The sequence below is a fragment of the Peromyscus leucopus genome, chromosome 23, assembly GCF_004664715.2.
Source record: "Peromyscus leucopus breed LL Stock chromosome 23, UCI_PerLeu_2.1, whole genome shotgun sequence".
Taxonomy (NCBI): domain Eukaryota; kingdom Metazoa; phylum Chordata; class Mammalia; order Rodentia; family Cricetidae; genus Peromyscus; species Peromyscus leucopus.
In genome coordinates this window covers 11,866,938-11,894,037 of record NC_051082.1, presented here as the reverse complement: position 1 = coordinate 11,894,037, position 27,100 = coordinate 11,866,938, and the positions used below count along the sequence as shown (strand labels likewise).

At 56.4% G+C, this 27,100-nt stretch overlaps 3 protein-coding genes across 4 annotated transcripts; 2 read left to right on the top strand and 1 right to left on the bottom strand.

The window, feature by feature from the left end:
• Positions 1 to 325: 325 nt before the first annotated feature.
• Positions 326 to 6,524, top strand: Cfap73 (cilia and flagella associated protein 73). Its single transcript, XM_028878774.2, has 7 exons — positions 326 to 445; positions 2,005 to 2,110; positions 2,930 to 3,034; positions 3,285 to 3,485; positions 4,449 to 4,670; positions 4,870 to 5,028; positions 6,432 to 6,524. The coding sequence occupies exons 1-7, from the start codon at positions 390 to 392 to the stop codon at positions 6,507 to 6,509; spliced, it is 927 nt and encodes a 308-aa protein (XP_028734607.1). The 5' UTR covers positions 326 to 389; the 3' UTR covers positions 6,510 to 6,524.
• Positions 6,525 to 7,239: 715 nt separating this feature from the next.
• Ddx54 (DEAD-box helicase 54) lies at positions 7,240 to 22,539 on the bottom strand. Its single transcript, XM_028878773.2, has 20 exons — positions 22,332 to 22,539; positions 18,697 to 18,826; positions 17,537 to 17,607; positions 16,923 to 17,111; positions 16,788 to 16,837; positions 16,089 to 16,130; positions 15,868 to 15,963; positions 15,357 to 15,478; positions 15,195 to 15,256; positions 14,971 to 15,102; positions 13,851 to 14,061; positions 12,332 to 12,466; positions 11,778 to 12,008; positions 11,620 to 11,693; positions 10,825 to 11,022; positions 9,556 to 9,698; positions 9,360 to 9,473; positions 8,885 to 8,989; positions 8,361 to 8,476; positions 7,240 to 7,796 (listed from the first exon to the last, which is right to left on the bottom strand). The coding sequence occupies exons 1-20, from the start codon at positions 22,500 to 22,502 to the stop codon at positions 7,564 to 7,566; spliced, it is 2,625 nt and encodes an 874-aa protein (XP_028734606.1). The 5' UTR covers positions 22,503 to 22,539; the 3' UTR covers positions 7,240 to 7,563.
• Positions 22,540 to 23,081: 542 nt separating this feature from the next.
• On the top strand, positions 23,082 to 27,016 carry Rita1 (RBPJ interacting and tubulin associated 1). Of its 2 annotated transcripts, XM_028878776.2 has the most exons (4): positions 23,082 to 23,400; positions 23,970 to 24,340; positions 26,169 to 26,481; positions 26,512 to 27,016. In XM_028878776.2, exons 2-4 carry the CDS (start codon positions 24,072 to 24,074, stop codon positions 26,674 to 26,676), a joined length of 747 nt encoding a protein of 248 aa, XP_028734609.1. In that variant the 5' UTR covers positions 23,082 to 23,400; positions 23,970 to 24,071; the 3' UTR covers positions 26,677 to 27,016. The 2 variants fall into 2 exon arrangements, with proteins under 2 accessions (XP_028734609.1, XP_028734608.1); XM_028878775.2 differs by having other exon boundaries at positions 26,169 to 27,016.
• The last annotated feature ends 84 nt before the right edge of the window (positions 27,017 to 27,100 follow it).

Here is a 27,100-nt window from a genome sequence, read left to right as displayed (position 1 = left end):
GTGAAAGCTGCAGCACCGAGTCCCAGTCCAGCCCTGATGAGTCTCTGGTGTGTATGAAGGAGCATCCTGTTGCATGGTGATGCCCAACTCCACCCAGCCAAGACAAGGGCCTCCCAGAAAAGGAAATATTGACCCAAGACCCGTGTCCTGTCCACTGCATCCAAATTTAGATAGGGGATAGCCATCCCCTCCCTTCCTGGTTTGCTGTCTGTCCCTATCAGGAGGGGTGGGTCCTAGGCTGCAGCCTGGCAACCGAGTGTTGCGCTGTTGGCTGCCCAGGCAACCAGGGCTCGCTCAGGCTTGGGTTTCTGGGAGTTCCAGGCAGGGGCAGCACTCTCCGTCCAAGTCCCTCGGCTTGTGCTAGGGTGGCCGGAGACACCTGTAGGCCAATGGCAGTGGCATGGGAGGAGTATTTCCGACTGGCCTTCCAAGACAGAGTGCCTACGTGAGTTGTGCCGTGAGGGGGTGGATGGGGTGAGGAGGAGGGGGGAATAAACAGAGAGCTCATCCCTTCTCCTGACGCCCCTGCGGCGGCCTTCCGGCAGTCTTGGGGGTGGGGTGCAAAGGCCCTAATAGAATCTGTAACTCAGATACATCTCCCCCAAGGTCTCGTTGGAGCCTAGCTGGCCAGTAGCCCAGGCTACTGGGATGGCTAGCCTGCTCCTGCCCCGGCCTTGGCCAGTATCTCACGGAGATGAAATCCGTGAACCAAGGTGGAAAGGAATTTTCCTGTGAGCTGCTGGACAACGGAGAAGCTGCATTTTAAGGACGTTGGTTCTGTAATGCATTATTTGGGGACAGTGGGACATACGCACACACACACCCCGGCCCCAACAGTCTTGGTACTTGTAAAATCGGGAGTAGATACTTCTGATGCAAAGCTGGGCAAGCCTTGTTGAGGGAGATGTCAGACTCTCTCTGACTCCCTCCCATCCTCCTGGGAGAGCTGGGCTCCCATACTCAGCCTCCCTCGGACCACACTCCCCACAGAGGAATGCCTCCACTCTGCGTGGTTAGAGCAGGGACCCGTCTCTAGCACCCCACCTGCTCCGTCCGGCTATAGTCATCCCTCACAGTGACATCCTCCCAGCTACAGAGATCACGTTTATCCCTCTCTCACCCCGCCCCACTCTATCAGCTCTACGGTCAAACTGTACCCAGAATGGGTCCATCCTCACCTCCCCACCCTGTCCTCCCTGATCAGAATGACATTCTTCCTGGAGTCCCTAAGTCCCACCACTGAGTACCCACGGTCCCCAGCTCCTCACAGCAGCCACAAGTGTTTTCAAAACTTGCCCATGGCTCCCATCTCACTAAGACCCCTTACGAAGGGTCATTGCCAACGTTTTCTTTCCCTATGGCCCACCACAGTCTGACCTCGGATAGCTCTGATTTTAGTTTCCACCTGTCACCTCCTCTCTCCGGTCACTCCTGACTTTATGGCTCCTTCAACATACTCAAGTGTTTTGCTGGGAGCCTGGGTCTTTCTTGGCTGTTCCCTTGGCCTGGACTCTGTTCCCTGCAGTTGTCAGAAGAACTCCTTCCCTGGGGCTCTGTCCCAATGCCTTTTGTGCAGAGACTCCCTGACTCCAATTGAAAATTGTCTCTGGTCTACACCACAGGGTCCACCATGCCTGGGCAGTGTTTGCTATTATTATCCATGTTGTCTGTCTTTTTGATGGCTGCATCTGCCGTCACTACGCACACTGCCTGGTGTAGAATAAGTGCTCAGCAAACTTGTAAACAAATCAAAGACCCAGTAGCTAGTAGGTGTGCCAGCCTCATGTCCGTCATCCTAACACTCAAGAGGTAGAGGCTTGAGGATCAAGAGTTCAAGGCCATCGTCAGCTACAAAGTTAGTTCAAGGCTAACTGGCCTTCTTGAGACCTTTGAAAACAAAAACAAACTAACTCAGTAGGTGGTGAGTGGGACCATTCCAGGCACCCCCGGGAAGTCTGGAGCCCCAGCTCTCCTTGTAACCTCCTTCTCTTTGGGTCCCTCCAGGAAGCCACTGGAGCAGGATGCCGACCACTTTCCACCCCTGCTGCGTCTCCTGGAGAAGAAGCAAGAGCTAGCGGCTGCGGACCAGGGTCTACAGGCCCAGAAGGAGGTGAGCCTCAGTTGCTGAAACTTGGGGGTTCCCCAGACACACACTGGTGGCGCCCAATGGGGGGGGGTTACACCGTCTGGGGTGAGTCTACTCCGAGTCCTGATGCCCGTATCTACCAAAGGAAGATCTAGTGAGAGCATTTGGTACAAATGCATGTGTATACATTGAGCACCTACTATGCGGCGTGCTCTGCACAGTCTGTAGAGGAAAATAGGTGTCTAGGTGGGGGCTGCTGTGCCAGAAGGAACGAACCTCTACTCCCCGGTGAGAGTAGACAATCAGGGCTTCCTGGAGGAAGTGAGGGAGGGCTTAGAGACTGAAGGAGGGCAAGCCGGATAAAGCAGCAAAGGAAGAAAGGAAAAAGAAACAGGAAAGGAGGACATGAAACACACACACACACACACAAAACAAAATTCAAGGACAAAGCTCAGAGGGTCATGAAGTGGAGAGATGGCTCAGCAGCTGGCGCTGGCTGCTCTTACAGAGGATCTGAGTTCAGGTTCCCACACCCACATCAGGGGGCTCACAACAGCCTGCAACTCCGACGCCCCCTTCTGGCCTCTGCGGGCACTGCACTCACGTGCACACACCCCTTCCCCTAAACACACACAATGTGAAACATAAAAATACTTTTAAGAAAATGTTCAGAGGGTCAGGTGGCTGGAACGTGGAGTGTCTGGAGGAGAGGAGGTGTGAAGAGGTTGGGGGTTAGCATTCAGGGACCACGGGAGGGTGTAGCGCGTGAGCCAGGGAGCCGCTGCAGCTGGGAGCGTTAGGTGACCTGACACCCACACACCTCTAATTGCACCCCACGCCAAGGAGTTCCGCAGCACGATGGCCACCCTGAGCCAGCGCTGGGCGCAGCTGGAGCAGAAAGAGCAGGCGCTGAAAGAGTCCTTCATCCGCTTTGACAGATTCCTGCAGGTCAGTGGATGCTGAGGGCCCGAGGCGGGTCACAGGTTGCCACTCTGAGTGGCCCCCACCTAGGAAAGCCGCCTGGAGTGGGGAGATCAGATTGCCAGAGGGTGGAGGGGGAGCGAGGACCCCGAATCACAGCTCGTGGATGAACACAACCTCCGCGACGCGCGTGGCTTAGAGTGCCAGTGTCGCGGCTTGGTGGAGGCCGGAGAGCGGCGCCAGTCCTGAGGCTCCGTGATCTCCATCCTCCTCCTAGGACGCCGAGGCCCGGCGGGGCCGCGCGCAGCGGAGAGCAGCGGAGGAGGGGCACGGAGTGCGACACCAGGAGGCAGAGGCGCAGCGGCTGCGCGCACAGCTGGAGGAGCTGCGGCGGGAGCGCGCGCGGCTGCAGCGCAGGCTGCGGCGCCTGGAGCCCTGCGCGCGCCTGCTGGAGCGCGTGCTGGAGCAGCTGCCGGAGGTGAGAGGCGCCGGGGGGGGGGGGGGGCCGGGGACCGCTTTGTTCCAGTGCAGTAATCAGCACTGACTGTATACAAGAGACAGCACTTACTGAGTGCTCACTGCATACCAGGGACGCACTTTGTTCTCCAGTCATCCCTTAAGTCCCATCAAGTGGGTCCTGTTATTGTGAACCCCATTTTACAGGTCAAAAAACAGTTGCAGGAAGTTCATTGACACTCAAGGTTAGGCAGTTAAACAAGTGTGTGTGTGTGTGTGTGTGTGTGTGTGTGTGTGTGTGTGTGTGAGAGAGAGAGAGAGAGAGAGAGACAGAGACAGAGACAGAGACAGACAGACAGAGACAGAGAGACACACAGAGAGACAGAGAGAGACAGACAGACAGACAGGCAGACAGAGACAGAGATACAGAGAAAGACAGAGGGGATAGATAATAAATTTTATTATTTGTGGAAGGTTGGGTTTTAGGGAGAAGTGTGTGTGTGTGTGTGTGTGTGTGTGTGTGTATTTGGTTGGTTTGTTGAGACATGAGAATACAGTCCAGGCTAGTCTTGCACTCCCTACATAGCCAAGGCCACCCTTCAACTCCACACACACACACACACACACACACACACACACACACACACACACCAACAGTGTTTCTCTGTGTAGCCCTGGCTGTCCTAGAACTCACTCTGTAGTCCAGGCTGGCCTCGAACTCACAGAGATCCGCCTGGCTCTGCCTCCTGAGTGCTGGGATTAAAGGCGTGCGCCACCACCGCCCGTCTAGCTAGGTTTGATCATGGAGGCGAGAGGGGCATGAACAGGGCTCACTGGAGTCCCCACCCAGCGGCTCCTGCTATGCTTGCTTCAGGGCGTGAGGTGTCCCAAGGCATATCTGAACTGAGGACGCTCCCAAAGTGTGTTGGCTAGTCAGGTGGGGAGGGCAGGGGGATTGCAGGCCATGTGCGTCCCCCCTCTCCAGTTTCAGGAGGTTCCCGAACTGGTGGCGCGCTTCGACGGCCTGGTAGACACACAGGCGGCATTGAAGCTGGCAGAGCGCAAGCGACAGGTGGAACTGGACGAGACCCGTGCTCAGCTGCATCGTCTTCGGGAAGCGAAGCAGGATGAGCTGCTGCGTCTGGGGCAGCAGCGTGCGCAGCTGCGAGAGCAGTTGGAGGCGGCCCGCGAGCGCAAGCTGCAATGGGTGCGCGTCCCCGGGGCTGGAGAGGACCCACCTTCTGCGCTAACCAGGGGGCTGGGGCACCACGTTGCCAAGGGTACCAAAGACAGCAGTGCTTGTTCCCGCCCGGCAGAACGCCTGGGTGCACCTGTTGGGTGGTGGGGCCTCCCGGACCCCAGGGCCAGGTCCTGACTCAATGGCGATCTGGGCATGCGTTCTGCAGGAATCCAAGTGGACTCAAATCCAGAACACTGCAGCGGCCAAGACGCTGCTCCTGGGACGCACTCGGATGTCTGTGCTCAACCTGTACCAGCTTGTGTGCCTGCGCCAGAGTCAGCCCCTAACCCTGGATGTGGAGGACACCGAGGGGCAGCTAGAGGAGGTGAGGAAACCCCACTGTTGGAACACCTCAGGATTAAGGGCCCTTTATAGGTGTGGGTTCCTTCTAGTGACCTACTATGGGGCCAGGAAGCTACACCCAGCTGCCAGGGCTGTAACCACCACCATCGCAAGTGGATCTGTGTGCCCTTTGCAGGGTTGGTTAGAGTCACTGAGGCCACTGTTTGCCCATGAGTTGCCCTGACTCTTGTGATACATATGCCAAATCCAGGAGGGTCCTAGGGTCATGTGAATCAGGCCGCCTTTGGTAGAGTCTCAGAGAGCCCTGGTTTACCCCAGGCTGACTATGTAGCGGATGACCTTGAACACTTTACTGTCGGGCCTCCATCTCCTGAGTGCTGGGATTACAGGTGTGCCATGCATCGGGTTGGGCTGAGTTAATCCTTCCTCAGTGTGCCTCTGCTCCTGGGAGGAAGGCTCAGAGGAGGATGCTGGGCCTCGCCTGCCCACTCTCCTCCAGGCCAGGAATCAGGCTGCCCGGAGCAGTGATGAACTGTCTGTCACCAGGCCTCACCGTCACTGTTATGACTAGGGATGGCTCGTCTGCTTTTTCCTCCTTTGGTGCTGGGTCCTCAACATCTCCCCAGGTGATGGACATGAAGAGGGTCCCACAGGCTGCTGTGAGCTTGCCCTCAGTTCACCGCAGTGAGCCTATGGGTCTGTTAAGTTCATGCAAATGAACAATTATCACAAGATAAAGGACGCCATGGAGATGAGGTTAGAAACCAGTACACAAGCCTGATCCAAGGGAAATGTCACCTGATGCTGGGTGGGACACTGGGTTGGCAGGTAGCCAGCTGTAAATCGGCAAAGTTGCTACAAATCATTTGGTGGCTGGGCATGGTGGCGCACGCCTTTAATCCCAGCACTCAGGAGGCAGAGGCAGGTGGATCTCTGTGAGTTCGAGGCCAGCCTGGTCTACAGAGCGAGATCCAGGACAGCCAGGGCTACAAGAGAAACCCTGTCTCGGACAAAAACAAAAACAAGCTGGGCGGTGGTGGTGCACGCCTTTAATCCCAGCACTCAGGAGGCAGGGGCAGGTGGATCTCTCTGAGTTTGAGGCCAGCCTGGTCTACAAAGCGAGTTCCAGGAAAGGCACAAAGCTACACAGAGAAACCCTGTCTCAAAAAACAAAAAACAAAAAACAAAAAAAAATTAAGTGGCATACACCTGTATTCCCAACACTCAGGAGACTGAGGCAGGAGGATTGCCCTGAGTTAGAGAACAGGTTTGAGCTGTACTTGATAACAAACAAACTTTTGAGAGGCTGTACCCAGACGCCATCAGGGCCTCTCCAGTGGAGTAACCAGGCCCACCAGTGACCTCAGCATCCCTGTGTGGGGGTGGGGAGAGGATGTGATCCGGCCTTGTCACCCCTGCCCCCAGGTGAAGCTGTTTATCATGGACCTCTCCGCCACACTGGCCAGCCTTGCCCAGGCTGAGCCCGCAGCCACTGCCTCCTAGTCCGGCCACGCGAGCAGCGAAGGGGACCTGGGGACCAAGTCCCACACTTCTCGGAGTGCAGGCTCAACGCCACGGCTCTCCGAATGTGCTTCCCTCCCGGGCAAGATGGAGCCGTGCCAGCCCACGCCATTATGAGACTTCCAGAGGACACTCAACGAAGAAGACCGTCAGCGGGGGGCTGACAGCTGTGCCGCGTCCCTCACGCGCCACACGGGCTGGGGACGGGCCTCCCTCCCAGCAGGCTGGGGGGGCATCAGACAAGCTTCGACAGGGCTGGTGTACTCCCAGATGGGCACTTGCTAAGCGACGTGGAGGTGACTGCTGGTGGCATCAGCTCTTTGGGGCCCCAAAGGGTCGTCCCCAGTGTGTGTCTGGCCTGCGCTGGGGTCCAGCTGCTGGGGGATGCTTGACCTTCCCAGAACCTCAAGCAAGAGGTGGGGTAAGCCACCAGGGGGGTGGGGGACATGAAGATGGCACGGGCCGGTTCTCACCTCCACGTGCGGGAAGGGCAGTGCCGCCCTCAGAGCCTGCCACCACCCTGCAGCGGCCCCGAGCTGCCTCGAGCAACCGGGTCCAGGATCTCATTGTTCTCATCTCAGCAGACAGTGGAGGCCACCGCACCCCAGTGGCCAGGTGGGACACAGGCATGGCCACGTGCTCTCAGTCACCGCGACAGCCGAGACCTGCCACTCTCCCTTCCAACACCCCAAGGACACCACACTCCTGGCTATTAGAGGTGTTCCACAAAAGTTTATTACATTAAAACCCAAAGCTGGGTCGGAGACAGCCAGGGCCCACGTCCACATGGTCCTGACTTCTGAACCCTGAATTCAGGGAAGCAGCGGCAGCTGAGCTTGGTCTGCCTGTCTTGGCTGGTGGACTCCTATGCATCCTTCAAGACCCAATCCGATGTCCCATCAAAAGCACCCTCTGCTTCCTGTGGCCATACAGCACGGCTCCTCATCGACTCTGCCCTCAGCAGCACATGGGAACATGTCCATGATGTCCACACCATGGCTACCAGCTACTCAGCCCCAGGGCCGAGTCTGGCTCCTTACATCCTCTTCCTCATCTTGCCCTTCCTCGAAGGGGCACCCCGGCCGAAGGCGCCCTGGCGCAGCTCTTGAGCTCGGCGGCGGTTGCGGGCTGAGAGCTGCTTCAGGCCCCCGCGCTGTAGGAAGCGCTGCTTCTGGGCTTGACGCCGCTGCTTCAGGATCTGTTCCTTGGTCTTGAGTTCTGAGCGCGGGCGGCCTGCGGGGGCGCCGGGCGCTCGGGGCAGAGATGCACCTGTCAGCACAGAGATTTGGGGAGCTCAGACTTGGACCCACAGAGCTTTGAGCGGGCTCCAATCCCACTGGCTGGATCAGAGAGGCCAAACACCAAGTGACCTGGCACCCCGGCCAGGCCACATTTTCAGTGTCAACTGCCTAGGTATCACCAGCTCCTTCAGCCAAAGCCGCCGCTGACGCCAGCTTTGAAGAGGGACTTCCTGAACAGTGGCTGCCAACAGCCCAGTGTGGCCACCAGAGATCCCGTCCCAACCCCTGTGGAGACTGGTGCTCCAGGTAGGTAGGAAGCGGTCAAGCACCAGCTTCCACCTCTCTAGGTGTGCACACGGGGAACCATCATCCATCCACCCTGCGACTAGCTACCCCAGGTACCACCATTTGAGTGCGAGAGGCCAGGGACCCTGGTCTGCTGGGTGGGCTGTGACAGAGAGGTCAGGGCAAGTTACCACAGGACAGGGGCGGGGCTTTGCTCATGGGGTACACGGGCAGTCTGCGTGTCCTAGCCATGACCATAGTCACCTCTGCACCTCTCTATTCAGACCACATCACCTGCCCTGCCCACCTTGACTCCGCCCTCGCTTTCCACCTCTGCGGGGCCCCGGGCCTCGCTGGTTGGAGGGCCCTTCTTCCTCAGAGTCCCGGTCATCGATTTTCTGCTTCTGCTTCCACTTCTGGTAGCTGAGGATCTCATTAAGGAAGTGACCTGTAGCATCCAACTGGGTTCAGGCCCCTTAGAAAGGGCAGCAAGGGAAGCCGCCCCGCCCCGCCCGCCCCCAGATGAAGCCCTCCTATAGGAGCAGCAGCTGGAAGCCGCCCCACCCCCAGATGAAGCCCTCCTATAGGAGCAGCAGCTGGAAGCCGCCCCGCCCCCAGATGAAGCCCTCCTATAGGAGCAGCAGCTGGAAGCCGCCCCGCCCCCAGATGAAGCCCTCCTATAGGAGCGGCAGCTGGAAGTTGCCCCGCCCCCAGATGAAGCCCTCCTATAGGAGCGGCAGCTGGAAGCCGCCCCGCCCCCAGATGAAGCCCTCCTATAGGAGCCCCACAGTCCCTTGGCCCCTCCGCAGCCCTGTCTGTCCCTCAGGATACAGGTCACGCTTGTAGGAGCTGCTGATAAACCGGCCACTCTCTGTCTTGATCTTCTTCTTGTCCTCCTGGCCTGACTGCCCCACAAACCGCTTCTTCTTCCGATCCCTGAGGGAGAGGGAGGTGGAGTCTACTGCGGGGTACCTGTTCCCTTACCTGCCCCTCACATGTCGTCAGTAGAGGATTAAAGAAGACAGCCAGGCACGCTTGCCCGCACGGAACACTCCAAGTTCCTCGACCACCTCGCCACCTTTCCTGGACAGCCCAGGTCTCAAAAGGAGAGTGGGGCTTGGGGACTTGGGGTTTGATCCCCATACCACTTAACGAGATCCCAGATCTCGTTATTTGGGAAGCTGCATCAGAGTCCTCCTGGGCACACCGGACCAGGGAGATGGGGCAGGCAAGGAGTCACCACCCCGCTCTGGGCAGCCAAATGGGGACAGTGAAGGCCACTGCCCGGCACTTCCTGACCACTTACCACCTGAGCTGCTGCCGACCTCGGCTCATGTTCTGCGCTTCATCCCCCATCAGGTCAAGGACCGCACTAGCCACCTGCTGCTCAAAGGCCCCTCCAGTCCCACTGACGCTCAGCCTGCAGATTCAAGTGGGAGGAGATTTAATGGGGCCCAGACCCTCTTTATGCACCTAACGCTGGACCACACGCTCACACTCACCCCCGCTCACTGTCGAAATCCTTGGGCCGGTAGGGGACGTAAAACTCCTGGTCTCGCTGACAGGCCTCCTCCCTCCGCCTCTTGGCTCCTCGGTTGGGTCCTGGCTTTGGCCGCTTCTGGCCCACCACCTCTGTGAAGACATCCTGGCGAATGGGAGCCCAGTGTCACCCTTGTGGCCTCGGGGAGCCCCACTAGAACCAAGGGACCAGGGCTTCCCTTTTTATCAGCCAGAAAAACTCTCCTGCAAGACCCTGGGTCTTCATCTGCACACACAACAGCCCCTGCTTTGGGGAGCAGGCCAGGCAGAAGGCGCAGGATGGATGCTAGCTAGCAATAATGACACCGTGCCCCAGTACCAGCCCTGACCCTACCCGGCTCTGGTTGCTTCTGTACAACAGGATGCACACAAGGGGTTGTGGCTGGGCCTTCCTTCAGACTAAGGCCCTCTGTGCCTCAGTCAGACAGGAGAGATGGAGTGGACGTGTAGGAGGAGGCAGGCCACTGCCTTGTGAGTAGGATACTCCAACAGCCTCCAGCCCCACTTGCTGGGGCTTCTCTCCCACCAGGACCTCAGGCTTTACTGCTTAGCCAGAGCCCAGGCCACAACATCTGGGGAAGGGACTCTGTTTGTCTGTCTTCCTTTTTTTCCAGATTTTCATATTATTTTGTGTGTGTGTGTGTGTGTGTGTGTGTGTGAGAGAGAGAGAGAGAGAGAGAGAGAGAGAGAGAGAGAGAGAGAGAGAGAGAGAGCGCTAGATTTCTTGGAACAGGAGTTATAGACAATTGTGAGCCACTTAATGTGGGTGCTGGCACCTGAACTCCAATCCCCTGCAAGAGCAGTAAGGGCTTTTTTTTTTTTTTTTGAGACAGGGTCTCAGTATATAAAGTTGCTATTTACAGGCTGGCCTTGAACTCACAGAGATCCGCCTGCCTCCGCCTCCTGAGTGCTGGGATTAAAGGCGTGCACTGGCAGATCTGACGCAGCACCGGTTCTTAACTGCTGAGCCAGCTCCGCAGTCCTTCCTTTGGTTATCACTGTAGCCTAGGCTAGCCTGAGACAGCGTCACTCTGTAGCCTAGGCTAGCTTTGACCTTGTGGCTATTCTCCTGCCTTAGTCTCCACACCCCTCTCCTACAAACTATAAGCTGAGGCTGTGCCCCACTTCCACAGACAGGAGATTGGGGCGTGGAGCTGCACCACTGTCTGCCCCAAGGGCTGCTGGGACCTGGCTGTCTCTCCCTCAGCTCCAGCTGCCCCTGCAGCCCACACCTGCACACTGTCAGCCATGTCCTCGTCTTCCTCTTCCTTCTGAGGCGGCTCCTTCTGGGGGACTGGGTCAGCTGGGCCCTCCTGCCTCACGTGCCGTCCCTGCTGGAAGCTGGCGATAGCTTTCCGGTCCCTCTGCCGCTTGGCACGCATCATCTGGCTGCTTGGGTCCCGGCTCGAGGCATTGATCTCAAAGATGGTCTGTAAAAGGGATGCCAAGTTCACTGCCTACCACCCGCCCATCCCAGCCCCACCCCAAGCCGGCTGAAACCTGTATGGGTACTCTTCAAGTCTTCACCGTGGGAGGTGGGACCCTTGATATCAGTACGGCCCAATTAGAGAGAGACCCAGAGAAAGTGGGTGTCTTGCCCAAGGCCACACAGCTAGGAAAAGCCAGAACCCAGACCTCGCTCGCACTGAGGCACCTGGCTTTGAATCCACTGATTCCACTGTGTCACCCACTGGCTGTTTTTGCTACTGGCCACCTGGCTGGGCTCTCCTTGCCTCTGTACATGAACCCCACAGCACATGCCCAACCGTGTGAACAGGGAGGGAGGGTCAAGGCTGAGGATGGACCGCTCTTCGGGCCTCTGAAAGGCAGAAAACACATCATTCCCTTCAGGAGATTCAATCTATCTTTGAGTGGGGATCCCCGGACCTGCTGTGGCTCACAGGAATGCTCCAGAACAAGGGGGATCTATGGTGGCTGACAGAGCCAGTGTGACACGTCAGGAAGCTGCGAGCTCAGAAGGAAATCCCCGCTGTGCGGCCGGCCCTCCAGCCACTCCGTCCACTCACTGTGCGGGCGCGGTAGTTCTTGATACTGTCCACCAGCCTAAGGCGCTGCAGTTCCCCCTCCTCAAATCGGGAGCCTGGAGGGCAAGGGCGTGTGTGAGGCCAGGGAGGGCTGTGGAGGGCCAGCCCACCCTCACCTACCCCACCCTGCAGACTCTCACTGAAGAGTGGGTGCAAGCCCAGCCCCGCCAGGTCCAGCTCCTTGGCTCTCTTGATGGACTCGGGTGAGGGCGCTGGACGTGAGCGCACGTACTGCTGCTGAGCGTTGTCGGCCACGCGGTGCAGGCCCCGAAGTTCCAGGGAGGCCTCCAGGGCAGTCTGCAGGCCGCCGTCCTCATCATCCACCACACTCTGTGGCACCCGACCCAGCACGCCGTCCTGGCCAACTGCACCTGCCAGCCACAGGGCACACCGGGGAGTCAGCCTATGTCTATCCCTCATGGCCTATGACCCCCAGGACAACAGTTACGGATGAGAGAGGCATTTAGAGCGGCATGTTCAATCAGTCCCTGGGGATGCACAGGAATACAGACAGACCTTGACTCTGGCAACAAGAACCCAAGAGCTGTCCCAGCGGCCAAGGCCATCTTCCCAGGACATGGTGGGCAGGATCTCCTATGGTCAGACCCAGCAGCCACCTCCCAAAGCCAGACCATTGCACCCAGCCTGCTTATGAACTCCAGGGGGACCTGAGCCCTGTCCAGCCTCCCCTCACCTGAGGGCTCCTCATGAGGCCGGGCGAGGGTGATGGAGCGGCCCAGGAACAGGTGCAGGTCAAGCAGGTAGGGGACCTCATCTGGGGCCACCAAAGAATACGCTGTGCCACTTCGGCCTGCTCGTGCCACACGGCCTGCGGGGGAGGGGAGGGTCGAGTTTCAGCAGAGGCACCCCAACTCCCCGAGGACTAGAGCTAGGCCAAGGCCTTTCCAGAACAGCTGTCCCCCATACAGGGTGGGCGGCCGGGGGCGGGCACAGGTTGGTACAGAGCCCAAGGGAGCGAAAGCAGGGTCAGCACCGCTCCTGACCAGTACTTAAAAGTCCCTGGCACTCCCACTTTGAGAGGACTTTCCCCCAAGGAATATTCAAGACTGCAAATCCCCACAAAAAGAGGTTTGGACCAGAACTTCCTAAAGGTGACAGGACAGAGGACTGGTCACCGGGCTGATGACTACCAGGTGGCAATTACCAAGCCGAGGAAAGATAGGGTGAGCACCTGGCCCACCACTTGTTTGTACAATAAAGTTTTACTGGCACTTGGCCATGCCCGCTCATTTACATATTTCCACTGGGAACTTTCTTCGTGAGGCTGTACATTAAATAGCTACAACACAGACGGTAAAGCGCATCAAAATAAAAGTGCTCACTACCCAGCCCTTTAGTGAAGACGTGCCACCCACCAAGAGTGACGTCACAGCAAATGACAACATCTGTAACGCTATGTCGTGACTTGAAAAGCAGCATGTTGGAAAGTGACCCAACATGGCCCCAACATCATGTTGAGTAAATTTTAAGTGTCACATTTCAGCTGGGTTTGTTGTTTGTGACAAGGTCTACGTAGCCCAGGCTGGCCTTGAACTGATCCTCCTGCTTCCGCATCCTGAGTTCTGTAACCACCACAGACATTGGCCACCACGTCCAGCTTTCTTCCATGTCTTAGGCAAACACCACAGCCCCTCATTTGCAGGTTTCAGTGGGAGTGGTCGGTCATGTGGCACCTGAGGAATTCCCCTGAGGGCTCTGGAAACCCCCAAGATGAGGAGCCAGCTGTAGGGAAGGCAATGGGGAGCCGGCAGGCGGCCACCAGCATGGACCTATCCGGGACTCACAGTGGGAGGCACAGCTGGGGTCTCCTGTGAACCTGACAGGGCAGTGACAGACCCCCAGCACCTGTCCTCACACCACTGCCCTCCTCTGCCTGACAGCTGTGCGTACGAAGCCAACCACGCTCAGTCACACACAGAACGCACCCAAGGAACCCTGCGCCCATCTTCTTCTCCCCAACACATATCTTAATCGCTCTACGTTTGTGAACATAGCGTACAACTCGGTGAGGTCTATGGCAGAGCAAACGCCCTAGGGTCCGTCCCCGACACCAAAAGAAAGGAAACCCCGAGAGCTGGGGGCTACCTGTCAGGATCCACCCAGTAAGCATCGCGTAAGGCCTCAGTTTCCCCAAATTCTCAGCTGCCAGCATGGCACCGTGCCCGTCCTTCGCCCCCCCCCAGGCTCCTCACCCACACGATGCAGGAAGAGCTTGCCCTTGGCGGGGAAGCTATAGTTGATGACGTTGTCCAGCAGGGGGATGTCCAGGCCCCGGGCGGCCAGGTCGGTCACGATGAGGGTGGAACATTTGTTGTGTGTGAACTTCGCCAGGTTGATCTTGCGGGCCGTCTGGTCCAGGGCGCTGTAGATGTGGGCGCAGGTCACACCCTGGGCCGTCAGCAACTGCTCGGAGCAAAGGCAGGGCGGTGAGAGGAGCCTAGCAGGAATGAGCGCTTGGGGCCGGGCCGAAGCTGGGGCACCCCGCGTGGTGGGTTTGAACCCCAGCCCTGCTGGCTGGCCTGACACAGCGTAAATGCAACTCCCCCCACCTCCCAGCTCTGCAAGGCCGTTGGAGCATCAAAGGGTACAACGCATAAAGAGGGCTGCCTTAAGGATCTGCGTGACCACGGGCAAATTATTCAGTCTTTCTGCGCCTCCCAGAACGGAGGGGGTTAATGTACCATTGAGGACTGAGCCTGAAACACAGGAAGCCTGTCAGGGCATCAACCACTCTCCCAGTGTTACTATTTTGGTCTCAGACGCTTGGGGGAGGAAGGCGCCGTTTACATGTTGGGTAAGCAAGACCCAGCCACCCATGTCCTCAGCAGGGCCCAGGTGTGGCTGCTGGGGTGTGAGACAGCGGCTGGTCAGCCCCTCCCCCAGCCTTCCACGCGGCTGGGACTCCCCACACTTGTGTTGTCGAGCCGAGGGTCACACAGGTGTGAATTCACAGAAAAGGTCAAGGACACACACCACACCACTAACATGTGAGTATCGTGTCTAGGTGCCAGGCACATCACACACTGGAAACCCACCCCCCAAAATCCAAGTCCACTGGGAGTTGCTGCAGATGATCTGGACAGACAGGCAGACAGACAGAGACCAGCTGGGACATGCTGACAGAAGATGCACTGACAGTTCACCGTGTGTCTGAGACGTCAGCGTGTGCGATGGCCCTCGGATAAAAGCCCCACCCAGACTCATGGCTGCTCTCTTGCCGCCCTCTGGTGGCCTTCTTTGTAAGTGCAGCTCCGGGATGAAACTGGTTTGAGACCCAATGGGGTCCCTCCATCCCACAGGGCCCCGGCTCACCTCCGAGAGGTACTCTGCGTGGTGCTTTGTGGCTACAAACACCACCGTCTGGTCCTGGGGCCGAACGACATTACGCAGTAGATAGAGAAGCACAGCGGCCTTGGTGTCCTCTCGTACAAGGAGGAAGGAGGTCTGCGGGGAGAGGGACGGACGTGGCTCCCGGCTACGGGCTGGCGGCGCCCACCTGGCCACTAGCCGGGGGAAGAGGCCCGACCCTGCCTCACCTTGAGCTGCTCATTGAGCTTGGTGTCCACATCCAGACGGATGAGCACAGGCTCTGTGAGACCTGTTGGGGTGTGGAGGAGACGGCAGGGGTCACTGAGGGGCGGGTCCCAGGCACTCCCCCCCCCCTCCCCGGAGTCCAGCACCGCACCCCACTGGCTCACCTGCCCGGGCAAATTCCACCAGCAGTTTGGGCAACGTGGCCGAGAACAGCACTGTCTGGTGGCCCCCAGGAAGGCGGCCTATGATCTCCTGGAGCTGTTCAGCGAAGCCCATTTCAAAGAGCCTGCAGAGAGTGGTGGGCAGGGAGGGTCAGGAGAGGGGCTTCCGCTCTATAGAGCTTGGAACCCTGGCTACCCTCACTCCAGAATCCCTGCCTTGTGCAGGGATTCGTCTTGTGTGTTTCCAGTGATGGGCATGGACCCAGCCTTCTGCGTCCCAGGCAAGCACTCGCGAATTCATACAGCCCATCGTTGGTTGACATAACATTCTTTTCAGTACTAAGATGTAAACTTAAAATCACTAGTGCAGGTGCCCCAGGGATGGGACTATTCCAACACACATTCAGGTCTCCCCGGGCAGCCCCCTTCTCCTGTGGCCTCCCCTCTCTCTGTCTCCCGGGCCTTGAGGATAACCTCGACAGTTATCTGCTCAGGGGTCCATCTGCAGCCTCACCTGTCTGCTTCATCAAAAACCACGTACTCCACACTCTGTAGCTTCAAGTTCATCTCCACAGCCACGTGCATCAACCGCCCAGGGGTAGCAATGATTCTAGAAGAGATGTACAACCCAGGTCACCCCAGGCTCAGGGCCCCACCACCACCCTCAGTCTCCTCCATGGCACTCTGGGAAAGGGACCCCAGGGCACCCGCACCGCCTCCCATCAACAAACTCACATGTCAGGGTTCTCATGCAGGGCAGCGAACTGGTCTTCCATTCTAGGGGGAGAAGCAGGGTCAGCCTGAGAAGACAGAGCTTTTGAGTCTGTCCCTGCCATGTCTCAGCCAAACGCCCTCACACTTCGCCACGGGACACACCACACACCCCGGCACGGCAGCAAGAATTGGCTATTGTGAGACACAGGCCGAAACTCAACGCAGAACCTCAAGACACCGGCTCCCTCTGTGGCTCCAGACACTGCCGCCAACTCATGGTACCACCTAGTGGCTGAGCCTGGAACTACTGGCTTCACCTAGAACCCTGAATCCCTGATGGCTAAGTGCCTGTTCCTGCCTTCCCCCAGGCACCCCTGGAGCAGCTGGAGGAGTGGGGATCCTGGCTCCGGGTAGCCTGGGGAGGCTGGGCTTTCTGGCAATCACAAACTACATCCCTTCATAGAAGCTGGAGCAGGACAGACTGACTGCAGCCTGAGCAGGGCACCCAGAGAAAGACACAGTCTGTACAACTAAGGTCTCACTAGACTCCCTGGCCCAACACTGAGCTGACAGGTCCCTCGATCCCTGTCCTGGCTTCCACATGTCACCTGTCTGAGAAGCTGCTGTCGGTGACTAGCAGCACAGGCCTCCAAGGAAACCCTCGAGGTGCGGGAGTGTGCCCGCACGGGGAAGCCGGGACACGGGGTGAGGGGTCCTTACTTGTCCCCGCCCAGGATCAAGGCTGTCTTGAGGCCGGTGAACTTGCCCAGCTGTGGAGAGAGGGAGACGGGATCAAGGGTGAGGGCCAGCCACCTCAGCCTCCTCACAGCCTCCCAACAGACCCTGCTACTGCACCTCTTTAGTGAACTTCATGGTCTGCAGGGCCAGCTCCCGGGTGGGCGAGAGGATGAGGGCCCGGGCCCCTGTCTGTGCGCTGCGCGCTTTCAGCCGCTCAAACATCGGGAGGAGGAAGCAGGCTGTTTTGCCGCTGCCTGTCCGGGCCATGGCCACCACGTCCTTGCCGTCCAAGATCACGGGGATGGTCTGTCAAGACACATGTTGGGAGGCAATGTCAGCTCCAGCCTCAGCATGGCTGACCGTGGGTGAGTCCCACGCCTCTAGATCTATTCTTACAAAGGCCTATCAGTGTTATCTCCAGGAATGAGCAGCCCCAGCCCCTGTGCTGGGAGACTGCCTCCCAAGTTGGGTCTCCACCTTGTCTCCCATCACTGTGAGCACTGGGTGATCCCCGGGCACTTGTGACCTGCCTGGGCAGGTGCAGCAGAACAAGAGGCAGAGAGTCACATTCAAACTCCAGCTCTCCTGGGCCCGACCTTCTCCCCCGTGAAATGCCTAAGCTGCGTGGAGCTTCAGCCGCAGTGAAGAGGGCCAGCAGGATGACAGCTGGGCCCAGGAACATCTGTCACGTGGCCACTGCTGCCCCGACCCATTGCCCTCCAGCTCCTTACCTTCCTCTGGATGGGCGTTGGCACTTTGTAGCCCTTTTTCATGATCCCTTTGAACACGGGGTAGCTCAAGCCTGGGAGAGACATGGGAGTGGTCAGGGGGCGGGCACAGCAGCCATCAGATATTATAGGACAAAGGACCTTGTTCACCAACACACAGAAAGAAAATCAGAAAGCAAAAAAAAAGTCAAAGGAGCGTAAGACACCAAATTGAGGCAGAGACACCTCACTTGACCTCTGCTGGAATTTCTTTAACTTCTGTTTTTCTGTCTGAGCTATGTACCCCACACTGGCCTTGAACCTGTGGTCTCTGCCTCTGCCTCGGAGTGCTGGGATCACAGGCATGTGCCGCTCTGACAGGTGTGGTGGTGATGTTGGGAAACAGGACCGGTACGGGTGGTGGGAGAGTGGCCTTGGGTACTTAAGAGACCTGGGCTGAGGATCGGGGAGCCGGCAGGAGGAGGCCTAGAGACCACTAAACAGCTTCAACTGTTTTCTGGTCAAAGCTTCATTTCCGCCACACCTACATGTATGTCTCTGCTTGATCCCCCTGATCATCGACGAGAGCCAGCATCTCGCTTTAAATCTAAACAGCCACCTAGGTCGCTTTTATGAATCAACTGTTCAATTTCTGCAACCCATTCTCTCAGGGCTTCTGTCTTTTACTTATTGATTTGTAAGAACTCTTTGCATATTGTAGATAACCTTCTGTCTGTCCCATAGGCTGCAGATATTTTTGTTTTGTTGTGAGATGGGGTCTTGCTATGTAGCCATGGCATAGGCCACCACGCCCAGCTCCTTTCTAATTGCTATTAAGAGCCACTCAGTGGGTGTCTCAATCCTTGCCCTGGCAGGTACTGCTCCGTCAAGGGCAGACCACTTAAGCTGTAATTCCCACACAGGTGTCCCGACACCACGCCGTCATCCCGTGCCCATCTCTTCAAGGCTGTCCTCCTGTCTGAGACTAAACGCTCTGCCACCTCCTGTGCCTCTAGGGGTGACCCCCTTTCCAGGCCTGCTGTGGAAGACTGTTTCGACTACCTCAATCCACTCACACCCACCACACAGGTAGCCGTCAGTACCTAAGCACAGAGGGTACAATGACCCCACCCCCACCCCCAGGGTACCCCCCAGGGCCCCAGCACCCCGGCCTCTTTACCCACCCATGGACTGGAAGCCTCCAGACTTCTTCTTCTTCTTGTTCTGGGCTCGCACCATCTCCCGGGTGTCGGGCTCCACGTCTGATACGCACTCTGAGGTAGGAAAGGAGGGCAAGGCTCGGCCAGGGCCCAGCTGTGAGGGAGGAAGGGAGAGACGGCATCACTCCAGCTCTGGCTGACAAGGGTGTGAGGAACGGAAGCTTACCAACTAACTCTCCAACGAGCTCTCCGTGGCCCAGGCTGGGGCAGAGGTGCAGATCAGTTCTGCAGAGAGTCGATGGGGCTCGCCGGCCAGACTCTGTCCCTTTCCAGCAGTACAGCCACCTCCCTGAACCTGAGGGCACCGTGGCCCCGGCACCTGGTTATCCTAGAACTCATTCTGCAGACCAGGCTGGCCTCAAACTCACAGACACCCACCCGTCTCTGCCTCCCAAGTCCTAGTATCAAAGGCATACATACACCACTATGCTTGGATCTCATTTCCAATTTCTGATTAATTTTTTTTTTAAAATAACAATTTATCTCTTTTTTCCCTCCCCCACCAAATGTTTCTGTTGTTCCGGTGATGCCGAGGACGGAACCCTCTGCCACTGAACTACACCCCAGCCCTCTTCTTACTTTTTATTTTTGAGACAAGGTCGCACTAAGTTGCCCAGGCTAGCCTTGAATTCCCTATGTAGCCCAGGCTGACCTTGAACTTGTGAATCTCCTGCCCCAGCCTCCGAAGCAGCTGGGATCACAGGCCTGTACCACTAGGCTTGGCCTGTTTCTATTCCTTTCTCATTTTCATCTTGGATCTTATTTCATTATGTCTTCTGTCTCAAAAGAGAATTCTAAGCCTACTGTCATGTAGCTATAAATATGTGATGAACTCAGATTCTGTAACTAAACACCAGGGGTTTGGTGGTATGAGCCAAACACAAGTATTTATGATGCCACATTTGCTGTCTACGACACTGAACAACACAGACGTAAGCCATTTCCTTCAACAGAGTTCTCACGGGACAAAGTGCTATGGTAAGCTCTCATCCTATGTTCTTTCAAAGTGCATCATTAGTGCATGTGTGCGTGATACATGTCATGGGCGTGAAGGCCTGGGTGGTGGTGGACACGGCCAACTTTTAGACGACCAACTTTTAGGAGTCCGCTCTCTTGTTTCTGCTGGTGGTGCACTCCTGGGTAGCTGGTCTGTGTGGTTCTCCTGTCTCCACCTTCTGACTCACCTGTTGGGACTACATGCATGCCACCATGTCCAGCTTTATAAATGTATTGGTTCTTTGCCTGCATAGATTATGTGCACTATGTGCATGCAGTACCCAAGGAGACCAGAAGAGGGTGTTGGATCCCTTAGAAATGAGAGAACAAAACCCCAATCTGCTGAAAGAGCAGCCAGTGTTCTCAACCAATGAACCATCTCTTTAGCTTCTACATCCAGCCTGGTTCCAACAATCAAATTCAGTTTGTTGGGCTTACCAGGCAAGCATTTCTGTCTCCTGGACCACCTCTCTGGCCTCTCAACCTATTTTCTGGCTTATACACAACATATTTTTATTTTATTTATTTATTTTTTGGTTTTTCGAGACAGGGTTGCACTGTGTAGCTTTGGAACTCAGGCTGGCCTTGAACTCACAGAGATCCGCCTGCCTCTGCCTCCCAAGTGCTGGGATTAAAGGTGTGCGCCACCACTGCCTGGCTAACACAACGTATTTTATGTGTAATCCCCCACCCCCACCTGAGGACCTTGTACTTGCTAGGCAAGTGCTCTACCACTGAGCTAAATCCTCAACCCTTTATGTGTCTTTGTATAACTTTCTGTTTTGTTTTGGACTTTTCCAGACAGGGTCTCCTGTGCCCAGGCTGGCCTTTTAAACCCTAAATCCTCCTGCCTCCACCTTCTGGGTGCTAGGATGACAGCTGTGTGGCGCCACAACCAATTCCTTCACTGGATTTCTTTCGGTGAAATTCATCAAGTAACTTTTAAATCCTAAAACTTCTGAGAGAGGTCATGGTATATGTATAACTTATTACAGGGCTTAGAAAGAATGTAACAGCACACACTTGTCATCCCAGCACTCAGGAAACCGGAGGATCAGGAGAGCAAAATCATCCTTTGTTCCACAGTGAATCCAGGGCTGCACAAGACCCCATCTGACACTTTAATATGATGGGTGGTGGGGGCGGGGGCGGCGGCGGTGGCGGCGCGCACACCTTTAATCCCAGCACGTGGGAGGCAGAAGCAGGACAATCTGAGTTCAAGGCCAGCCTGGGCTGCAGAGAGAGACCTTCTCTCAAAACAAAACATAACAAATGAATAAATAAATACAAAAGCTTAACATAAGGCAAATAATTTTCCTGACAATTGTTAAGCTTTGCTCATCGGAACTTTTGTTACTAGTTTAGGCATTCTGCTTGGGGATTCCCACCCCCTTCGTTTGAAGACAACTGTGCCAAGATTACGTGAAAGAGACCCTGGGGATAGAGCTGACAGAGCCTGTACAAGGCTAGCACATACAAGGCTCTGGATTTGGTCTCCACCCCAACCAAAACAAAGGATCTGGGAGGGGGTAATGAAAGATTTCCCCCACTGATTCTAAGTTGACAGACTGCTTCGTGTGCAGTATTCTGGTTTCATTTCACTGGACAAAGATACTGGTTTTGTTTGGTTGTTGGGGGGGAGGGGTTTGAACCAGCTCAATGGTATAGTGAGGACTGACTGCTCTCCCATCCCTATTTACATCAAGGGTATGCTAGACCTTTAATAAGTACGTTTGTATCCCAGGATATAGGACCTTTTACGTTACTTGTAAAACACAATATTCAGGATTGGTGGTATAGCTCTTACCAGCTATATAGACAAGGGTGGCCTTGAATTCCTGGTCCTCTTGCCCTCACCACTCCTACCCCAGGTGCTAGGATGACAGCTGTGTGCCACAACACCTGCTTTTATGTGGGCACGGGGCTCAAACCCAGTCCCACTTTGTCCATGCTACGCAAGCGCTCTACCAACTGAGCTACATCCGCAGCCCGCAGGCTGGGTTTTGATTTGTAAAAAAAAAAAAAAAAAAAAAAGTTGAGCAACTTCTTGTGTCCCACAGTCAGTGCAGGGTTCAGCCTCAGCAAAGCCCTTGGTCTGAAACACGTGGGCAATGACTACCTGCCTTCTTATTGCCTTTAGCGGTTTCGGCACATCTACTGACCACCTGCGGAGTAGAAATGGAGGAATATACCCGCTGTGCACAGGACGGTGGGCGTCACGACCCGTAGGCTTTTCTGCCCCCTTGGCGCTCACGCCTGTCTCCCCACGTGCACACATTTGGAACCAGACCATCCTCAGTTTCAATCCTGCTGTCCTTCTCTGACAGTGTTGATTAGGCGTGCAAGGCAGAAACCACGACAAACATCCGTAAATACTAGTTTATAACCAGCTTTTCAGAGGTCTAGTCCAGCCTCTCCTTTATTTTATCTCCTTAAGACCGCCCCAAACTCAGGCGGACCTTCGCCTTGCACTTCCCATTGGCCGAAAGGTAATTGAACCCCGCCCCCTGAGCGAAGGTACCCAATGAGGACTCACAATCAGGGAGACGGACAAGCGGAAGGGCGCAGGCCGAGGGCCCGACCAGGGGACTCCGCGTTCCTACCTTCCGCGCCCTAGCGTCATCCTCAGCCTGGATCTCGAACTCGCCATCCTCCGAGTCGCTGTCGCGGGCCTGGGAAGCCCCACTCCGGCGCTTCCGCAGCCCCTTCTTCTTCCACGGCGCCATGGAGGCACGCGACCGCGGGCCGGGACCCACGCGTCTGCCGGCAGCCATGCGAGCCGGGCACTCGGACCCGGAAGAGGGCGGGGCCTCCAGGACGCACCGAATGCGCGGGGGGCGGAGCCTGGGGGGGACGCAGGAGTAGCGGCGGGATCCAGGCTCCACCCCCCCTAGGGCGCGGCCTGAGGGACCAACCAGCAGAGCGAAGGGCGGGGCCTGAGGGACCAACCAGCAGAGCGAAGGGCGGGGCCTGAGGGACCAACCCGCGGCGCGGGGGACAGAGCGTCAACGTGGCTTCACCCATGGGGCGGGGCCTGAGGGGATATGCTACTGGGAGGAGGCGGGGCCTGAGGGACATACCAACTAGTGGGGGTGAGAGCTGACGAATATACCAACTGAACCGGGATAGAGGCTAAAGGGGCGCAACAACTGTGCAAATACCAAGCTCTGAGGGATGTACGAACTGTACTGGGAGCCGAGTCTGAGTGACGTACCGTCTGAGCGGGTGGAAGGACTTGAGGAATGTACCAACTGTGTAGGGCCGGACCCTGAGAGACGGGGCGGGGCGGGGGCCTAAGGAACGTACCAACGAAACGGGGGGTGTGGCCTGCAGAACGTACCATCCGCACGGGGGCGGGGTCCAGGGCCGGGCCAGCGCTCCTGTTGCCCAGCGCGCGATGAGCGTGGGCGCGTGTCGCTGGGGCTCCACTGCGGGGATTTGTGGCGGAGCCGGAGCTTGCTGGCTGGCCAGAGGCCCCAGTAGGAACATCGCCGGGCAAGGAGTCCCCGTGATGCCTGCGCTTTCAGCTTTGTAGCTGGCTGGTGCATGGTACTCCGCTGTTTGGAATCTTTGAGTTGTGGTCGGAAAAAAAAATGGATGTAGTCTTCGAGAGAGAACGGGGCTGTGGGCGAAGACTAGAACGCACTACGTTTGCAAAGTGCTTTGCCGAAGGTAGGCGTGGGAGCGACAGCGGCTTGGGAGCCCCTTTCCCCGCCTCCCACCATAGTTTGTTTTTTCTGGTTGGTGCCATCCCCCTTGTACGTCCGTAGTCGTACTGTAAATATTTGTTGAGCATACACTGTAGGCTGAAAGTGTGTACCTATTTATTCATTAAATATTTGCCGACGGCGTGCTTCCCTGTCTTGACAACTAAAAAGAACGAAGTGCCTGCTTAGCCTGCATCGTGCACAGACCACGGGGTTCGAACCCATGAGCCTCAGACGCCAGGCATTCATGCAGTTAGTTCCTCGTGGGGAGTAGAAGCAGGAATCAGAGTTGAAGGTTATTCTTGGCTATAGAGTATAGTGAGTTCCAGGCCGGCTTGAGCTACAAGAAAAACCCCGGGTGGGGGGAGGGGCAAGAAAGTGATTCATTTCCAAGACGCTACCTGAATGGTAGTCCCTCTCTGAAAAAGACCTTTCCCTCACCAGGAATAGGCCGTTTGCCCTTGGACTTGAGACTCCAGGTTGCCACTGTTACTTACCTGGCCCTGCTATAGCTCACTCTGACCCTTTCCACAGGGAGCCTTGTAGGCTGAGTCCGGCAGGCAGACCACACCCACTGGCAGGCACCCTTGACCACCGACCGAAGTGAAGATCCTGGTGGAACTGGCCCACGGTGGAATGCAGGCGCTCCACCTTCAGCACCGCGGCCCCGGCGGCTACCGGGTCAAGGCCAGGGCGTCCTATGTGGATGAGACCCTGTTTGGCAGCCCTGCCGGAACCCGGCCCGCTCCACCAGACTTTGACCCACCCTGGGTGCAGAACTGTAGCAGATCCAGAGGAGTGGGCCCAGGAACACCCAAGGTCTCTCTGGTCAAGAGAGACTGTGAGTCTACCCCCTCCAGGAGCAGCACCCCAAACCTCACACCAAGGAAGAAAAATAAATACAGGTAACGGGGTGGGGGTATGCTAAGGGTGGCTGACTTGGTCTCTTTATATTATTATTATTATTATTATTATTATTATTATTATTATTATTATTATTATTATACACCCGGCAGAAGCAACTTAGGCCAGAAGGGGTTTAGTCTGGCGGGTGGTTTGGATTGCGCTGTTATAAGAAGTCGCAGCAGTGGGGTCTGGAGACAGCGGGTCACGTGGCATGCTTGCTCCTCTGCACACGGTCTTCCTTCCCTTCAGTCCCAGAGCATCCGACCCCCTCTTCTGACACTCCAGGCACACACACACGTGGTGCATGGACTTCCGTGCACATAAACCACTGGTACTAAGAGGAAGGTCCGCCGTAGACACGCCCAAGGGCCTGCCTGACTGAGACGCCCCTCTCTGCCGCTCTCCTCCCAGGTGATCCCAGGTCCTGCCAAGTTGACAGTTGAAACTGACCATCACGGTAGCCATCAGGCTACCTGGGACAGCCTGCTGTTCACCTGCTGTGTGGCCGTGGGCAAGCACCTTGACGTCTCTGAGGCCCAGTTTACTCAGATAATAGAATGAATGTTCCCTTTAAATGAGGGGGGAGGGGGGGGAATACCGTGGCGCAGCAGCCAAATGCTTAGGAAGGTCCTGATAAATGGTAGTGTTGGCTGGAGAGATGCCTCAGTGGGTAAAGGTTCCTGTCTCGAGCCGGGCGGTGGTGGCACACGCCTTTAATCCCAGCACTCGGGAGCCAGAGCCAGGCAGATCTTTGTGAGTTCGAGGCCAGCCTGGGCTACCAAGTGAGCTCCAGGAAAGGTGGAAAGCTACACAGAGAAACCCTGTCTCGAAAAAAAGGTTCCTGTCTCAAAAGCCTGATGACCTGTGACTGCCAGAACCTTTCTAAAGGTGGAAGGACAGAATGACTCCATGGATCTGTCCTCTGACCTCCACAGGCCCACATATCCACATCATACACACATAGTAATAATACATTTGAAATATTTTTCTTTTTTCAGAGCTGAGGACCGAACCCAGGGCCTTGCGCTTGCTAGGCAAGCGCTCTACCACTGAGCTAAAACCCCAACCCCAATTTAAAATATTTTTAAAGGAAATTCTTGGTTAAAAAAAAAAAACTTCAGGCAAAGAAAAAAAAAATTTGCACCTCTGCTGAGCTCATATAGACTTTTTTGAAAAGTACATTTGTATTTGGTTATTTTTGTATGGGAGGGGTGTGTACTGGTAGAGGTCAAAGGACAACTTATAGGAGTCAGTTCTTTCCTTTCACCATGTGGGTCCTGAGGATCGAACTCGGGTTGTCAGCCTTGGCCACAGGCACCCACACCCACTGAGCCATCTTGCTGGCCCAAGCTCCTATAGGGTTTTTTGTTGTTCCTGAACAACAGTGTGACAGCCGTTTGTTTGCGTGGCACTTCACGGGCTTAATTACTCCATTCATCTGGAGCTGAGTAGATTCAGGAGGGTGTCTGTCATTTGGTGCCCAAGACTTGAACGTGGACGGATATTTACAAGGGCTTCTGGAATGGTCCCCCGTATACCAAGGAATGGCTGTAGTTAGGACTCTTGATGGTGGGGCACATATATGAGGTGCTCCAGGGGAGGGTCCCTCTTAGGACTGTTCCCCTCGCCAACATGTCTGTCTCCAGGAGAAGAGGGAGACAGGCCCCAAGCTCCTTTGGGCTAATACCTATGAGCCTATTGAAGAATAAGTCAGGGCCCCCTGAGGGTACCAGACAGGCTCCGACTGCTTCCAGTAGCTGGTGGGCAGTGAGGTTGGAGAGGGCTTCAGTGTGTCACCCCAGGTCACTGCACCCTTCCCTTTCCTAGGTTGATTGGCCACACCCCATCCTACTGTGATGAGTCGCTGTTCGGCTCCCGGCCACAGGGCACCAACAAGGGGGGGTCTCGGACAGCCATAGGAGATGCTGCTAAGCTCCGGACCCTTTTCTGGACACCACCAGCCACCCCTAGGGGCGGCCACTCACCTCGCCCCAGGGAGACCCCACTTCGAGCCATTCACCCAGATGGACCCTCCAGGACAGCGTCCAGCGTGGCGACAGGCTCCCAGAAGACATCCCAGGAGGGGTTGGATGCTCCCCGCTCTCTGGGGCGGAGACGTTCCCATTCACTCACCCACCTAAGTGTCCCCAGCATGGGTCATCCAGCTTCCAGTGTCCCCCAGACCAATGGACCTTGGAGTCCCCGGCCTTCCACATCAGGGATGACCGTCCAGAGTCCCCTGGTCACTCCCAAGGCACGGTCAGGCAGTGTTTCTGGGCCAGCTGCCCCTCAACGAGGGGCCGGCTCCCCCAAGCCAAAGCCTCCTTGGAAATGAGGCTCTCACCAGGTAAGCCTTTGACTCACAGCAAGGACTCAGCTCAGGTGGGATCCTCTGGGGACCAGTGTCTCCAGGGCGCCCAAGCACTGGAGAAGCCTCCGTGGGGCTCCATGGTGAGGATGGGCCATACTTCCCTTTGTCCTCACAAGCTCAGCCTTTTTCTGCATGGTGCCAAACCCCACCCAGCTTCCTGCTCAGGATTCAGTTTCTACAGGGGTCTGGGGGCCTTAAGGGAGCTTCCTGGGCTGTGTCTGGACCCCAAGGGTGGAACGTGGGGAGACATTATTTTAATATTCATGTATTTATTCCACATATTAAATGTATTTAGTTCATCAAAGCCCAGCAGTGTGTTACTTTTTCCCCCTCAAGTAAAGGGCTCGGTTGATTTAAACAGTTGAGTTAAATAGAAGAAGGAGTGATG

Coding starts and splice junctions, on each gene's coding strand:
- Rita1 (XM_028878775.2), top strand. CDS start 24,072: ATGCAGGCGCTCCACCTTCAGCACCGCGGCCCCGGCGGCTACCGGGTC. Junction 24,341..26,168: donor AGGAAGAAAAATAAATACAG/GTAACGGGGTGG, acceptor TCCCTTTCCTAG/GTTGATTGGCCACACCCCAT.
- Ddx54 (XM_028878773.2), bottom strand. CDS start 22,502: ATGGCTGCCGGCAGACGCGTGGGTCCCGGCCCGCGGTCGCGTGCCTCC. Junction 15,964..16,088: donor CTGCATGAGAACCCTGACAT/GTGAGTTTGTTG, acceptor CATCTCTTCTAG/AATCATTGCTACCCCTGGGC. Junction 14,062..14,970: donor ACGCAGAGTACCTCTCGGAG/GTGAGCCGGGGC, acceptor TGCTCCGAGCAG/TTGCTGACGGCCCAGGGTGT.
- Cfap73 (XM_028878774.2), top strand. CDS start 390: ATGGCAGTGGCATGGGAGGAGTATTTCCGACTGGCCTTCCAAGACAGA. Junction 2,111..2,929: donor GTCTACAGGCCCAGAAGGAG/GTGAGCCTCAGT, acceptor CCCCACGCCAAG/GAGTTCCGCAGCACGATGGC. Junction 3,486..4,448: donor TGCTGGAGCAGCTGCCGGAG/GTGAGAGGCGCC, acceptor CCCCCTCTCCAG/TTTCAGGAGGTTCCCGAACT.